We start from the raw sequence: 15,552 nt of genomic DNA, 5'->3' as shown, positions 1-15,552 counted from the left end.
TATTGGTTAAAATCAAGAGGAGGTGAACTTGGGGCTCCTATCTGGTCTGATTAGCCAGCTGCCTTCCAGGGGAGTCCCCGGGGAGGACCTTGGGAGGTCCCTTTCAGCTCTCTGTGTCTTCAGCTTCCCTGATTGGCCTCAGTACAAGGTAGGCACTTAGCAAATGCTAAATAATAATTAGAGTAAGTGGCCTGGACAAAGCACTGCTGTGGAACATACCAAGCTGCCGTTAGAGAACAGAGACCAACCCCGGCTTTCACTCTTCTCTTTCCCAATCAGTCCTGACCTTTCTTTTTTTATTGCTCTCTGAGCTCCTGGGCTTTCTATCTTCCCGCACACAGAGTCCATAGTCCACCAGAGCAGAATGCTCACAGCAGCAGGCTTGCCTTGGGAGTGCTGAGCTCAAGCCCTAACTCGATCATTTATATGCAATGTGACCTTGCCAACTTCCTTAACCTCTCTGTGCCTCTGTTTCCACTCACACAATAAGGGCCATCAGAGCAGCTACCTAAAGTTGCTTGGAGAATTAAATGAGTTAGCACTTGTAGAAGGCTAATAACTGTGCCTAGCACACAGTAAGTACCCCCAAGATGTTACCTGTTTTTGTCTTTCTTTTGGCTCCTGCACCAGTGCCTCTAAACTTGAATCCTAGTCATCAGAAAATGCATCAACTGACACTGTATGATTTCACTCGCGTGTGGAAGATAAACGAAACTAATGAATAAACAAAACAACAAAAAACAAACTCTTGGAGTATAAGAACAAAATAGTGGCTATCAGAGGGAAGAGGGAAGGGGGTGGGGAAATGAGGTAAAAGGTGTCAATTGTAAGGTGATATGTGGAAACTAGACTTTAGGTGGTGAATATGATATAGATTAAACAGATGTTGACTGGTAATTAAGTTGTACCTGAAACCTATATAATGTAATAAGCCATCGTTACTTCAATAGCAATGTTTTTAAAAAGATGGGATAGAATCTGTAAGCTAGAAGAGGGCATTCAAGGCCAAACTAGAGGTGTCTCATGGTGATGGCAGATACTAGAGTGTCCCTCCTTGCACTGAGCTCACCTCTCCGGCCTTTACATTTCTAGATACCACCCAGCCTGCACTCAGGTCTCACCTCCACCTCAACTCCTGAACCCCACCCTCATCCCACGTTACTCTCTGTCCTCTCTCCCTGTTGATTTTCCATTATGGCATTTGTCACCTTCCATAGTTCTTAATAAAAGACAGCTCTCCTTGCCATCCGTCTACTTCCTCTCTCTCCCAGTGGAATGCAAACTCTTTGAGAGCAGGAATTTTATCTGTCTGATGTCAGATCCTAAATAGTGCCTGGCACCTAACAGGCACACTCATTTTTTTCAAACAGATGAATGAATCTAAGGATTATCATCTCATTTTCTTCTTTGCACAAAATCTTTTTTTAAAAGCTTTTTTTTTTTAAAGACTTATTTCTTTCTTTATACAAGAACTGGGGTACAGGCCAGATGTGCAGGAGGGTGAGAGGATTCACCAGAGACAGAGTGGGGAACAGAACAGGCAGACAGATGAAATACACTGCTGAGGGGAGCAGTGGGAGAGCCAGGAGAGGTCTGCCACGCCATGTGGGACCCTCGCCGGCTGGCGGGGATCGAACTTGTGCTGCAGAGGCTGTGGACAGCTTCACAGTGCTGCGCTCAACTGCCTGCACCACCAGGGGAGGCCCTGCACAAAATCTTTCTGATGGATGGAAACTCCCTTCAACCTCATGGCAGGAAACATGTAAAGCTTTAAAAGCTACACTATCAATAGGAGTGAATTATTTTTCTATATGATATTCACACAATTTCCTAGAACAGGCATATCTGCTTCACTGCCTAACATATACATTTTACGTGTACAGTCTTTGTTTGTGGATCCACATGTTGTTTGGGAAGCATGTGTTCTTTCTTTCACCTTCTATAACCCAACACCTGGAACACAGGGAGCTCCAAATAAGCCCTGGCGGTGCTGAGTGTGGGAATGGATCACCGCTAAAAACTGGCACTTGTCAAGATTTAGTTCGAATCTCACTGCTTGATAAAAGATTTCGGTAGCCCTTTCTGATCTCCACTCCCTCCTCTCCCCACTTCCTGTAGGAACCTCTCCTTTGGGATATCATACACTGTCATGGGGCATCTCTTGAACTGTTTTCCTGAGTCTTCAAGCCTTTCATCCTATTTATTTTCTACTCTACTGGTTTGAAATCTTTCCATGGGTAGGACCCATGGAATGTACTATTGGGTTTGCAGATTACAGAAAGCAATTTAACAATTCCTATCTGAATGGAAACATACATGAATAAGGATGTAAAAGAAGAGAAGCCCACTTATTGATACTAGCAAGTCTTTATTGACCATTTATCTGTTACCTCACTCTAAAAGCACTTGAGGGACTAAAGGTTGATGTGGATGCTGGCAATGATTTTCTTTGGAAACATTGATTGGAATGTTTGTATCTTCAAAAATCCTGGAAATGTCTCTTCTTCGGTAGGCTAAGAACAACTCAGTGGGTATTAATGACAATGTATTTTTTTAGGGTAATTGATTCACCCCCCTATTTTCTCTTTCTCTAATACTTAACATTCCTTTATTTAGGAATTCAAGGTCAGGAGTTCAAAGAAAGGTCATTTTGAAAGTGGATATCTAGGTTAACTTAAAGCCAAGCTCTTCACTTCTTAGTCATAGAACTTTAGAGATTGAAAGAACATTAAAATATGTATAATATTTTATATCCTTAAAAGAGATGTGAAGCAAGGTTTTAAAATGGGGCCATCTAGACATGCCTCTTCATTGTGCATTTAAAAAATGTCCAAATGAATACAGTACCTTAGGATTCATCCAAAGTAGGCGGGGGTTTCTATAGATGAGCAGATGGAGAAATGCAGATGTGGCTGATGAGCCACAGCATATTTCCTCACCTTTTTTACCTTAGTTAAAATAGTTATGAAAGGAGTGATATAAATACTGCATGAAAAGATATCTGCAAGAGAAGCTAGCCAGAATTCACAAGAGGATTAAATAGGAAGATAATGGTCTCTATTCAATTATTAAGGATAATATGATGAGCCTCATGTGAAATATTATGTGTGGCACTTGCTCTTATTGCCTGGGTAGTAAAGAAAAAACAAGATGAGCAGGGAGAAGGGAGATGCCAAGGTGCTTTCAGTGGTAGCTGGTAAGTACCCTGTTGAAAGGAGCTTAAGGGAAACTCAAGGAAAGAGCTTATCTTCCTGTTGCCAAGTTTGAGCAACAGAAAGAATCAGGAGAGTAGGTAGGCCAGGTACCATTTAATTGGATTTCAGTGCTTTGAAATGCTTTGGCTCCAGGTAGAGAGAGGAAACCTTTCATCCTATTTATGAATATGTTAAAATGTATATGTTTATGTTAGGCAGTGTTTATGTTAGAAAATGTATATGTTAGGCAGTGAAGTAGATATGCCTGTTCTAGGAAATTGTGTGAATATCATATAGAAAAATAATTCACTCCTATTGATAGTGTAGCTTTTAAAGCTTTACATGTTTCCTGCCATGAGGTTGAAGGGAGTTTCCATCCATCAGAAAGATTTTGTGCAGGGCCTCCCCTGGTGGTGCAGGCAGTTGAGCTGTCAGCATTTGACCACCAGGGTCCAAATGAAAGACAAAGAAACTGGTTCTAGAGCAGAGAGTCAATCCCTTAGGGCTCCATCACCTCATTATCTCTCTTCAGGGCTGAGGCCCCAGGGCCAGCTGAGCAGGCGTGTCACCTGCTTCCCGGAGCTTCTTTCATCTGGATCAGAAGGGGGTGTTACTGAAATTACTGCTATAATTCCAGAGACTCAGTTGAAGTAGACTGGGTTAAACCCAAACTTATTGTTTCAAGATTTCCTATGTCCCCGCCACCCTGGGAAAGGACAGACTTGGCTCTGCTGCCTTCTGGGCCTACGTTCATAGGAGCAGAGGCCTAACAGCCCTTCACTGCAAGTGTGACAGTGGCTGGGTCTTTTCTGAGAGAATGGCCAAATTACTAAGGATGTCCCAATTGCTGCCAAATTTCCAAGACTGAGCAATTCTTCCTGGAGAATATGAAATTTCACTTTCCTCTCCTTTTCCTCTGCTTCATTCACCAACCCAAACATTGTATTACTCTTGGGTGACTTCGGCAAATAACTTAATGCTTTTGTGGCTTCATTTTTTCTTCTGTAAGATGGGGATAATAACAGTAGCTACCTCCTAGGGTTAAATGAGGATTAAATGCTAAGCCATCTTAAATGCTTGGAATACTGACTGGCTCCTAAACTTCCAGTATTATTATTTTCAATTCCTTTCCCCTTGTTCTTTCACCTGTACCTCACTGACATTACTGTGAAGTATCATGGACCACAGGGCATGGGCATTGCTGCACATTGTGCTTTTCCCAGGCTCTGCTTCCTAGTGGCTGTCCCCCCAAGCTGGAAACCTGACTGCAAACTTTAGGGGGTACAGGCCATTCTGGAACACCTGCTTGTTCAAGCGGTCTTCATGTGGCTGGCGATGGACTACCCATCTTTCTCTGTCCCATGGGGGAGAATTGCCTCTAAATAAAGCACAGGCCTAGCAGAGCACTGGTTACCCACACAGAGCTGTCTGAACTGATACTTGGGCATTCTTTAGAAACGCCGCATCTGTGGAGTCGCCGCTGATACTCAAGTCCATTTGACAATCTGAAAGGGAAGAAAAAAAAAAAATGGTTTCCATACTAGCACATCCAAGTGAGTTTGATTTTGCAGGTTCCTTAATGTTTATTGCTCCTATTCCCACACTGGCAGTCTGCATGGGAAATTTCCCACATGTGAGGCGACCCTGGAGATAGTTTAGGAAGTAGGACAACCCGTTTTATATCAGGGCTGCCCTGTAACAGGACCACTCTGGCAGTGCATCTCACCTGTGTTTTTCACAGTGTATGCCATTTTTGCCCTGGTCTGGGCTCCCAATCAACGGAGGAGCAATAGGCCCTGAAGTGTCATTCTGAAAGCAGCCAGCGCCTCACATGGAGGGGAAATGCAGCTTGGTGTCCAGGAGGGCCAGCACACTTGGTGATGTGGGTGCTGTTAGAAGCTAAAAGCAGGTGCTTTTACAATTTTATTGATGTGCCTTTTCACATATCAACACCTTCTTACCCTCAGCCTTGCCTTGGGAGCCATTGCCTTGGGAGCCATTGCCTTGGGAGTTGCTTTGTGAGGTCTCGGACTGGTGACTTTGTGCTAACGGGGACTGTGGGGGAAAGGCTGGGAGGTGTGGATTGGATGGGGAGCCTTTTCTGTAGTGCCACCCAGGGATCTGGGATGGGCAGCACCTGTAACTTCCCCACCTAGGAAACCACTGAGGTGCCGAGGCTATTTCTACAGGGGCCATGACAGCTTGTGTGGAAATGAGCAATTTGGTCAACCAGCCCTGAACATCTGATTGGATTTTTGGTGGTTATTTTTTGCCACTGATGTGAATCATTCTAAAATCTGGATTGATTGGATTCCAATTCAGTTAACATTTGAGAGTCTGTGGTGTGTGGCCAGAACCGTGTTAATACTCACATATGTTGTTTTGACCCAGTCTGGCTGCAGCTCCCATTTGGTTGACTTAGGGAACAACTCAAAAGACATGTGTTATGTGCTTTCCTCTGAAGGGGATTCCCCCATGGGGATTCCCTGATGGGCAAAAGGGAGAAGGTACCTCATTTCATGCATACTTCCCATTCCAGGAAATCCTGGGTGGTCCCAGAACTGCTCAGCAAGAAAACATTTGCTTTTTCTCCAGGCCTTTAGTTCCTTAGCAATTCCAGTTCGATTTCTTACTCACAAAGGGAAGTGGATACTGAAGCTGAAACTTGTTTGTATATCAAACATTCTGTTCCTTTCATCTGGTTATTTAATGACAAATAATGATATTTGGATGCCTGTTTGCTTCTCACTAGTGAGAAAATAATCCTGTCCCCTGAAGACTTGACAGGGTTTCTCTCTCCAGTCTCTCTGGTCCAGGCACAGAGACCACGGGGACTCAGACCTTGCTTATCTCCTTCCATCGGCCAACTCTTGGCTATGGGCTGGGTGGGCATGGTGGAGGGGTGCAGGAGGAGAGTAGAGTAGATGATGTGAAATCAGAAGAGAGGAAATGACAGAGACATTAAAAAGCATATTGGCTTTTCACTTGGGAATGGAGATATTTTTAAAAAAGTCTCAACACTGAAAAGTAGGCCCACACTATAAAACCCTTTTCCAATTCAAGGGTCCGTTAGGAGTCAACTTCCACCGAGGCCATGTCAACTAGAGAGGTCCCTTTGGTCCCAAGAATAAGAGGGGCCCCCTGTGTGTATGTGAGGAGAAAATCCTAGACTCGGCTCCCTCCCCTCCCCCTCATGATCTCAGTGTTAATGTTAGCCCTCCCTGGGATCCATGTAGCACCTTTCTCATGGGTTTAAAAATAGATGCCAGGGCTGCCAACCCTCTTAAAAGGAACACGATAGAGATCTGTGCCAGCACTGTGGGACCTGATACCAGCCTGATCACCTCCTTAAATAGACCCCACATTCGGGATCCCTTGCTCCTGGACTACCTCATTGGCTATCTGGAGCTCACACACAAAGTTCAGTAGAAAACCATCCAGGACTGGAATTTCTTCTCTCCCTTTCTTCTCTCACTACTAAAATGTGAAGAAAGAATTACATAGTCTTCAGGGAGTCAGACTGGATTTCTTGTTCCAGTCAACCTAACGGCTGCAGTGTATGTTCTGTAAAGTTTCTCCCTAATTAACTGGGGGAGAGAGCTTATTCAGGAGGGTCCCACAGGGTCCCTGTGAGGAAAATGTCTTCCCAGCCTTGATGTTCTTAATGGTGTACACACTCTCCCCAGGGTAAGGGCTGACTCCCTGAGATGATAAGTCTCCTGCCTTTCCCAGTAAAGGGTGGGGTTTCTGGTACTTTTATCAGCCTTGCCCAGAGACTCTAGAAGCTGAGGCAACTCCCTGGGTGGGTGAGGGGAAGGACAGATAGAAGAGAGTGGAGAGCGAAGCTGTGTTTGTGAGCAGGCCGCTAGCAGGAAGGCTGCAAGTGCTGCTGTCATACTTGGGAGCAGGGCTTCAGCTGTAAAGGCAACTTGAGAATTGTTTCTTCACTGCAGAGAACATGGAAATTGAAAGTGGTGCATTATAAGCCTAGGCAGTCTAGTTGCTATAGCACAGCGCTGGGGATTCTTGGGGTCCTGTTCTCAGCTGTGGAGTTTGACCTTGGAAAAGCAGCTACTGGAGCCCGGTACCCCAGAGCAGAAGCAAGAGCAGTAACACTCCACATCTTGGGGAGCATTGGGGAGCTAACCTCTGATAAAAGCTTTAGTTGAGAAGGAGGAGAAACAAAGCCAGCAGTCATTTTCGAGTATCTACTATGTACTTGCTGGAAGTGGTGCTGGGCAGCTTTAAATTATTCTCAAAATACCAGGAGTTATTTTCATTTTACTGAGGAGGAAGCCAATAATACTCAGAAAAGTTATTTCCCTTATCAAAAGTTACACAGTTCAACTGCAGGGGGCCTACTAACTGAGTCTTTTAAGGCTGCCCAAAAGGGCAAATAGTGTTGTTATGAAGTGAATCTCCAGACTGATTTCGAGGGTTAGCAGGGGAGGGACAAGAGGGCATGTGTCCTCCAGGTGTTTGAAGGGGCAAAGTAGTGGTCACTGCCGCTGCAGGGGAGAGGTGTCATACCAAGGGGACCCTCCTTTAGGTAAGAGCCAGCCTGTGTCCAGGCAGTCACTGCCCACTGCCAGTCCCTGTTTCTCCAAAAATCCTGGGACAGAGTCACCTTGTAACAGGGTGGTCCCCAGGAAAGGGGGAGGTTCCCTGCCCCACCCAAGGGAGGGTGGAGCTGAGCAGGAAGAGAAGCTGCAGAAGAGACTGAGGAAGGAAGCAGGATGGAGCCAGGAGACCTGGAGGAGGCGCATGGAGCCTAGAGACACGTAAAGAAACTGCGCTTGTCTTTTGGTCGTGGACTGGGTGACACAGATGTGGGTGAGACCCGTGGGGAGGTGACAATGGCAGCTTTTATCTTGATGTTGATTTTGCTCTTTTCCTTCCGGGCTTGTCCGGTTGTTTGTGACCCTTTGCTGTGGGTCCCCACTGGAAGATGCTTTAGACTTGTAGCAGGCTTTGGGGCCTTGTTCTGGGCCGATCCCATATGGATGGACTTTTACCCACGAGGGGATGGGTAACTTTGGGTGCTTCATTTAGAAACTAGACTCTTTGCCTTACCTGTATTGTTTCCTAGTTTAATTAAAGTTCCTTCCCATTAAAGTCTCCTATGTTTTGTGTTGATGCGGCGGATGGCAGAACCCATTTAGAATAGGCAGGTTTGCAGGGTTTTTGGGCTGCCCCTCTCCCTGTCCTATAACAACCTGAGAAGCCCACATGTTTGGGATTCTTTGCTTTAGGGATTTTTTTTTTTGTTTCTTTGTTTGTTTTTAATTTTTTTTTAAGATTTTATTTATACAAGCACTGGGTACAGTCAGAAGCATGGGAGGGTGAGAGAATTCACCAGAGGCAGAGCGGAGAGCAGAGCAGAACAGGCAGACTGATGAAGTACACTGCTGAGGGGAGCAGCGGGCAGCAGGAAAGGTCTGTGCGCCATGTGGGACCCCCGCCTGGTGGCTGGGGATCACTGGCTTTGCGGCAGCTTTACAACCCAGCGCTTAACCTCTGTGCCACTGGGGAGGCCCCTGCTTTAGGTTTTTAAGGGGGAGAAAGGTTGTGGTTTGTTTTTTTTTCTGGTTTCTGGAAGACCTAAAGATTCCAGGGGGCAGAGGAGGAGGGAATCTATAGGGCCATGGAGGGGTTCATGGCAGGGCCCATAAATAGGCCCCCGCTTCCATTCTCTCAAGGGATTTTACGGCTGCACAGTGAATTGCTTCCTTTTCTCCCTGCACCATCTTTTCCTGACATAGCTAACTTGGCCTCGAGGACAGAACTCCACAGCTGAAGCCTCTAGCACTTCATTATGCTTGTCTGTCGAGGGAACTGCAGAAACAGTTGGTAAAATATTTAGCAAGATTGGAAAAAATCTGCAGAAACCATGAAACTGTAGGATAGAACAAATGTTTTGGCAGCATACTGAGAACCTCTGGATTTTTCTTTAGCCATCAATTCCTTCTGTTGGTTTGTTTCGGTTCTGGTGACTCTCACTGGCAAATCTCCTGGGCAGATTTGTTCAGATTAAATACCTGCATCAAAAGTGCAGCCTTGAGAGTTATGGAAGGAAAAAAAAAAAGGAAACAGGCAAGATGCAGAATGTTTATCTGTTGTGTAAGACTGTAGGGGTGATGGAGGGTTGAGGATGGCCAGTCATTTAGTGGGGGAAATAATAACATCTTTTGAATCTTTAGCACCCAAGGAGTCCCTCACAAGTCATTTGGCTTATCCCATGCTTCTGTAGGGCATCCCAAATGGCAAGGTATCTTTCTCTGCTATCCTGGGGATCCCCAGCAAAGATTTAGTTTTTTTTCAGATAGTGAGTTTGATTAAGTCACATCCCTTACAGCTGGAAAGTTCTTTTTGTCTAATCGAAATCCTCTGTACCTCAATTTAACCTGATGATATACAGTGGCTCTATGGTTAGTGGAAATGGCAAATATGTCATCTTCATAAATCAATCAGCAAGCATTAAATTAGTACCACTGCCCAGCACCATGCCATTCACATAGGGGGACAGGTGGAAAAAGAAAGGGAGGGGTTGGGGAATCCAAACCAAGTTGTCTCTTCCTATGAGACACTTACTAGGCTCCCATACCTGGGCAAGGGTGCCATAAAATTAGTCCTGCACTGGGGTTCCAGGTACCAGCGCTGGAGGAGTTTACATCTTAAGGCCTGTGTTCTTTAGCCTCGTTTAGAGTCCATCATCTCTGTTCCTTTGACCTCAGACCTAACTAAGCGGCATGTCTGTCTTCTCCTTTCTTCTCCTCTTGGGCCTTGCCTGACTCTTTACATATTTGAGTTGCAAACCCTCAACCATAATGAGGCCATGGCCAATGTGAAGAATTTTTGGCAGTCTTGATTACTCAGGTCTTCTGATAATACCTGATAATACCTAATCTTTCTCACTACTCTTACAGTACTACAGATGATATTCAGTTTCTCATCTTTTTTCTTTGTGATTGTAAATAACCCATAATGTGGTATAAAAAACACTGGGCTTAGAGCTAGAAGACCTGAGTACCGAAATCAAACTGGGAATTTTTTGCTATTTAAGTTTGACCTTTTCACTTAGTCTACAAGATCTCAGTTTATCTCATCTTTAAAACAGATATTCTGTATATAAAGAACTCTTAAAACTAAATGAGAAAACAACTCAATTTAAAATGGGCAAAAGATTTGAACAGCTATATCACCAAAGAAGTTTTGTGGATGACAAGTAAGTCCCTGAAAAGATGTTTAAGACCATTAATTATTATGAAAATGAAACCTAAAATCACAATGAAATACTCCTACACATCTATTATAATGATTAAATTAAGACTGAACCATACCAATTGTTGGCAAGGATGTGGACCAACTGGCAGGAGGGAGGGATTTACCAAGGATCAGGAGGCAAATTTGGAGGTGATTTTGGAGGTATCATTATATTGTGGTGATATAATGGTATCATTATACTGTGGTGATGGTTTCATGGGAGGTATACATATATCAAAACTTACCAAACTGTACATCTTAAATATATATTACATTAGAAAAATATATAGTTTACAGTATGTCAGTTATACCCCAAAGCAACTGCTAAAAAATAATCATTCCTTTCACTGTGCAAGTCAATTGTATTACTGTTTTTGAAAGTATTAAACATATTATTCATCTTCCATTTGAGTAAGGCATTTTCTCTCTCTCTAAATATTAATATTGAAACAGTGCTTTAGAATCCCTTGAGATTTTCCACTGGGATATGACCAAGCTGTTCCAGTAACCACCACTTACTAATGAAGCTCTCCATGTAGAGGGTTGCAGCAAGTCTGAGAGGCACTTTGAAGAGGGACGAGCCAAGAAACCTGAAGGGTGTACATGGGGAAAGTAGCAGCAGCAGCAGCAGCAGCAGTGATCTCCCAGGTCCAGATACCCACCCTTCAAGACAGCAGCGTGGCCTTTTCCAGCGTAGCCTTTTCATGAGGCTGACTGCCCTGAAGTTCATTCTCTGAGGCTATTACTGGGGGGGAGTCTCAGGACTGGAGAATTCTGATGGTGCTGTCTTCAAATACCCATTCCCCACCACAAGGGGAGGAGCACATTGCAATATACACTTCAGGTCACTCTTTTTCTACTATATCCTGACTTTTTCTCTTGATTTTTTGGTATTCCACTGATTGGGGATTTTCCTTAATTATTGAATAGCTTTGAAGAGCACATGATTTGGGGAAAGACTCTAGAGTTTCACGTTCAGGACCATCCTTCACATCTTTTCCTGGGACTGGGCATACTTTTGTCTGGAATCTTGCCAGTGCTGTTAATGGAAGGACTTTGATCTATTGGACCCTCCATTTACTAGTGGTGATCTTGGTCCTTTTTCCTGACTCAACCTCTCTGGGCTCAGTTTCTTCCTCCCTCCAAAGGTAAAAGCATGGTCTACCCTACATGTTGCTCTGTGGATTAAATGAGGCGGTGCAATATGTCCATCACCTGAAAGGTGCTCTATGTGTTAATTCCTCGCCAACACAAACCTCTCTACTATGCCCATGAGTTAGAGCAGAAGGGTGGGAGGGGGCACTTGTATTGTGTCTAGATTACTATTTGAAGAAAGCATGAAGCGGGATCCCTGACACAAAACACCCATGATTTGAACAAGCAGAATGGCCAGGGCCCAGTCACCTGCAATTACATTTGCTGATCATTCTCATCTCTCAGTGTTGAGCCTGTTGTTAGCATCCCCTGGTGTCAGCCCCACCCCTACCCCTTCCAAAACTCAGTCAACCCCCAATATGCTTTTGACATCTGACCCTGAAATGACCTCACGAAAAAGGTGCCTTGAGCAGAAAATGGGAAGCTTGCTCCAGTTTCGGGTGCTATTTCATTAACAATGGGTCCGAGTGAGGAACCAGGGAGATACACTAAGAGATCTGCGTCCTGCCTCTCCGCTTCCTTTTGCGTGGTGGCCCTAGGGCAGAATCTGGAATCGGCTGATTAGCTGGTATCTCAGGACACGATGTAAGAGTTCAAATCATGCAAATTGGTTGTGGGGCATAAATAGACTTTGCTGAGCTCACCCTGGCCGTGTCTGCAGGCTCCGGGGCCCATTCACAGGGGCAGGAGGCTGGGCGGGCGCGCCATGCAGCTTGGAGCTCTTCCCCTCCATTGGACGTGTGTGCCTCCCTTCTGCAGCGGCAGGACGCTCGCTCTGCGCCCGGGGCCGGCGGGCACCTGCAGCTCGGACCGCACCCCCACCCGCACCCTCCACTCACCCCCTCCGCTGGGCTTGGCAGCAGGTGCCTTCTCTCCGGAGATCGCTTCGCATTAACTTTCCCATCTGACATAATAATGGAGAGAAAATGAAAAGATCCCATTAGCGGCTGGCTGGAGGGCGGGCGGGCGGGCGGGAGAGCGAGCGCAGGGTCCGGGCGCCGGAGCCGAGCGCAGGGAGCCTGTATTTTTAGCCAGATGCCGTGTAACTTGCTGGCGCTCCCCGCGCCGCCGAGCAGATAACGGGGGAGGGGGAGCAGGGAACCGGGCTCGGATTTCAGCGCGGGCGCTGGACGATGGCAGCGAGACAGGGCAGGTCCGGTTCAGACCCTGCGGTGAGTGGACGACCTGCTCGGGCCGGGCGCTCGGGGCGCGCTGGGCCGCCGGCTGGCGGGGTCGGGGCCGCAGCGCCCCTCGCTGCGGGCTGCGGCTCGCGCCGGGCTCCGCGGGCGCCAACTTTCCGGGGCGGGTGCGGGGACGCGCGCCGGGCGGCCCTTCTGCTGCCTCACGCCGGGCACCCAGGCTTCTAGCAGGATCCAGAGGAAAATTCCTTTGGCCTGGAGGCTGCCGCGGCGAAGGGACTGGTGCCCGGAGGCGGCCCGACCTGTGACCGGCCAGGACGAGGCGGCACACGCGCGAGTGCACAGCCGCGGCTGAGGGTCCCCGAGGGAAGTCGGGGCGCGCGCGGGGCCCTAGCTAAGGCTGCGTCCCCTTCACCCAGGGGAGGATACTCCTGCCCAGAGGATTCTGCTCTGGCGGGCCCCAGGCTGCCCCTGGGGGGAACCTTCCCCGACCGTGAGGATGCCATGGCCAAGGCCTTCACAGAAGGGACAGCCTTGCCCGCAGCACGCCTGACCCCTAAGCCTTAGAAACACCACCTCCCGGACTTTCCTGGGTAGCAGGAAATGAATGGGGCGAGAGGTGTGCCAGGGAGCTGGTGCTTTACCTGTATCTTGTCATCCTAACAGCCCCCCAGTCAGCCATGTAATATCCCCATTGTAGCAATGGAGAAATTGAGGTTTGGGCATTATACATGGCACAGCATCAAGTGGCAAGGCAGGGATTCATGCCAGTGCTTCCCAACATCAGGGTCCACTCTGGCCTTTCACACATCACTGCATCATCACCCAGCTTCTAAGGCAGGGCAGGAAGAGGCCTGGAATGCACAAGTTTTCCCAAGGCCTGCAATTTTGTGGGAGATTGGAAAGGAACCTGGGACTCCTGCTTACACATCTTGTTTCCTCTACAACCCCTTTAACTTTTTCATTTTATCTTGGCCAGTGGCAGTCTGAATGGGCACCTGGAGTCAGTTTGTAAAGCTTTAGCAGTGCAATGGTCTGGGAGGAAAAATGAAAGACACCCAATGAAAACACACCCACTGTGGCTCAGCATTCCCTCTGTTTCTCGGTAGTCGGTGGGATAAAGCAAGGGGCCACTCAGGTGTACCTGCTGGCTGGAACTGACTGTTCTGGGTATCCCTCACCCCTGAGGGCAGCTGAGTTTGAAGGAACTCTCAGATGTGGAGTGCACCTCCCATATTCGAGCAGACAGCTGGGCATCCCAGCGCTGTCTGCCTTACTTAGAGTTCTGATGGTTCAGCACCCACAGGGAAGAATCTAGAATCTCTTCCTGAGAGGTATGACACTGGCTATGTTAAAGAAACTGCATTTTGCCTAGACAAGACCATTTGGGAATGAGATATTGCCTTGTGGGTGTTTCCAGAAATCGATAACTCAGTTTTCATTCATCTAATTTTTAGATGTGAATTTTGCACTCAAAAGACCTTGGGAAAATAAGTTGTCATGCAAGCTGGGGAAAACCCAGGCCATCTCAAGCCCCAGAGGTGGTGTGAAGAGAGCCCAAGATTCTCTTACTTTGATTGCAACTTAACTTTGCTTGGCTTCTAGTGTTTTCGAAGTCTACTCTTGTGTTACAGGCATAATGACATTTAGTAGCTTGCTTCCGGCTTGTCCCTCCCAGGATACTGGACCCTCCTTGGGTACTTAACCATTGCTATATTAGTTTCACCCCACTCAGGAAGTGCAAGTTTAATAATAGTCTGGGTGTCTTAGGTAACCAAGAGTTTGCCACCTTTTCTGAGCAGCCTTGATGAGAACTTGAGTCCTAGGAGGAATTCCATCCCCTTCCTTTCCCCTGAACTCACTTCCTCCTGACATCAGGGCTGAAATTGGCCCAGCCTCTGAGCACAGGTGGAAGGCTTCCTCCAGCCAGAAGAGAACTTGAGAAAAAAATTTTTTTTAAAAAGATCCATTTATTTATTTATTTATACAAGCACTGGGTACAGTCAGAAGCGCGGGAGGGTAAGAGAAGTCACCAGAGCCAGAGCGGGGAACAGAACAGGCAGAATGATGAAATACACTGCTGAGGGGAGCAGCAGGCGCGGCAGGAGAGGTCTGTTGCGCCATGTGGGACCCTCGCCGGTGGCCAGGGATCGAACCTGCGCTGCAGAGGCTGTGGGCAGCTTCGCAGCCCAGCGCTCAACCACTGCACCACCAGGGGAGGCCCATTAAGAGCCCTGGAAATGATTGGTCCAAGAAGCAGTATGGTACAGGGTTAAGAGAAAGACCCTTGGAGGTCTTTCAATTCTGGCCAACCCACCTATTAGCTGTGTGACAACTTATTTAACTTCTCTATGACTCATTACCTCATCTCTGAACTCATTTACCTCATCTGTGAAAAGAAGACAATAAAAATACGGTTGACTCTTGAACAACATGGGTTTGAACTCTGTGGGTCCTCTTATAAGCAGATTTTTTTTCAACCTTTCTTCACCCTCTTTAGCCTACTCAACATCACGGCAAGATTTATGGTTTTCTTAGTAACATTTTCCTTTTCTCTAGCCTAATTTATTGAAAGAATATAGTATATGATACATATAACATACTAAATATGCATTAATTAACTGTTTATATTATCTGTTGGTAGGGCTTTCCATCAACAACAGGCTGTGTTATTCACAAGTTAAATGTATTTACTTCATGGGACTTTTGGGAGGAACAAATGAATTACAGCTCTTCCTTGACTTATGATGGCAATAAACGCCATAAACCATCATAATTTGAAATATTATCAGTCAAAAATG

General features: G+C 46.5%; 1 protein-coding gene across 3 annotated transcripts in view; it reads left to right on the top strand.

Moving 5' to 3' along the window:
* Window positions 1–15,552, top strand: part of ANK1 (ankyrin 1) — a 213,238-nt gene that overhangs the window by 99,209 nt on the left and 98,477 nt on the right. The window contains exon 1 of one of the 3 annotated variants that reach the window (XM_037526134.2): window positions 12,702–12,784. The exons of the other annotated variants lie outside the window; for them this stretch is intronic. Coding sequence (XP_037382031.1) covers window positions 12,746–12,784 — 39 coding nt within the window. The 5' untranslated portion in view covers window positions 12,702–12,745. Of the gene's footprint in view, window positions 1–12,701; window positions 12,785–15,552 lie in introns of those variants that run through there. 3 annotated transcript variants of the gene reach the window in all.

Source organism: Talpa occidentalis, unplaced genomic scaffold (genome assembly GCF_014898055.3).
Source record: "Talpa occidentalis isolate TD23 unplaced genomic scaffold, MPIMG_talOcc4v2.1 talOcc4.4, whole genome shotgun sequence".
NCBI classification, from domain to species: Eukaryota; Metazoa; Chordata; class Mammalia; order Eulipotyphla; family Talpidae; genus Talpa; species Talpa occidentalis.
This window is presented reverse-complemented; position numbering and strand designations above follow the sequence as displayed.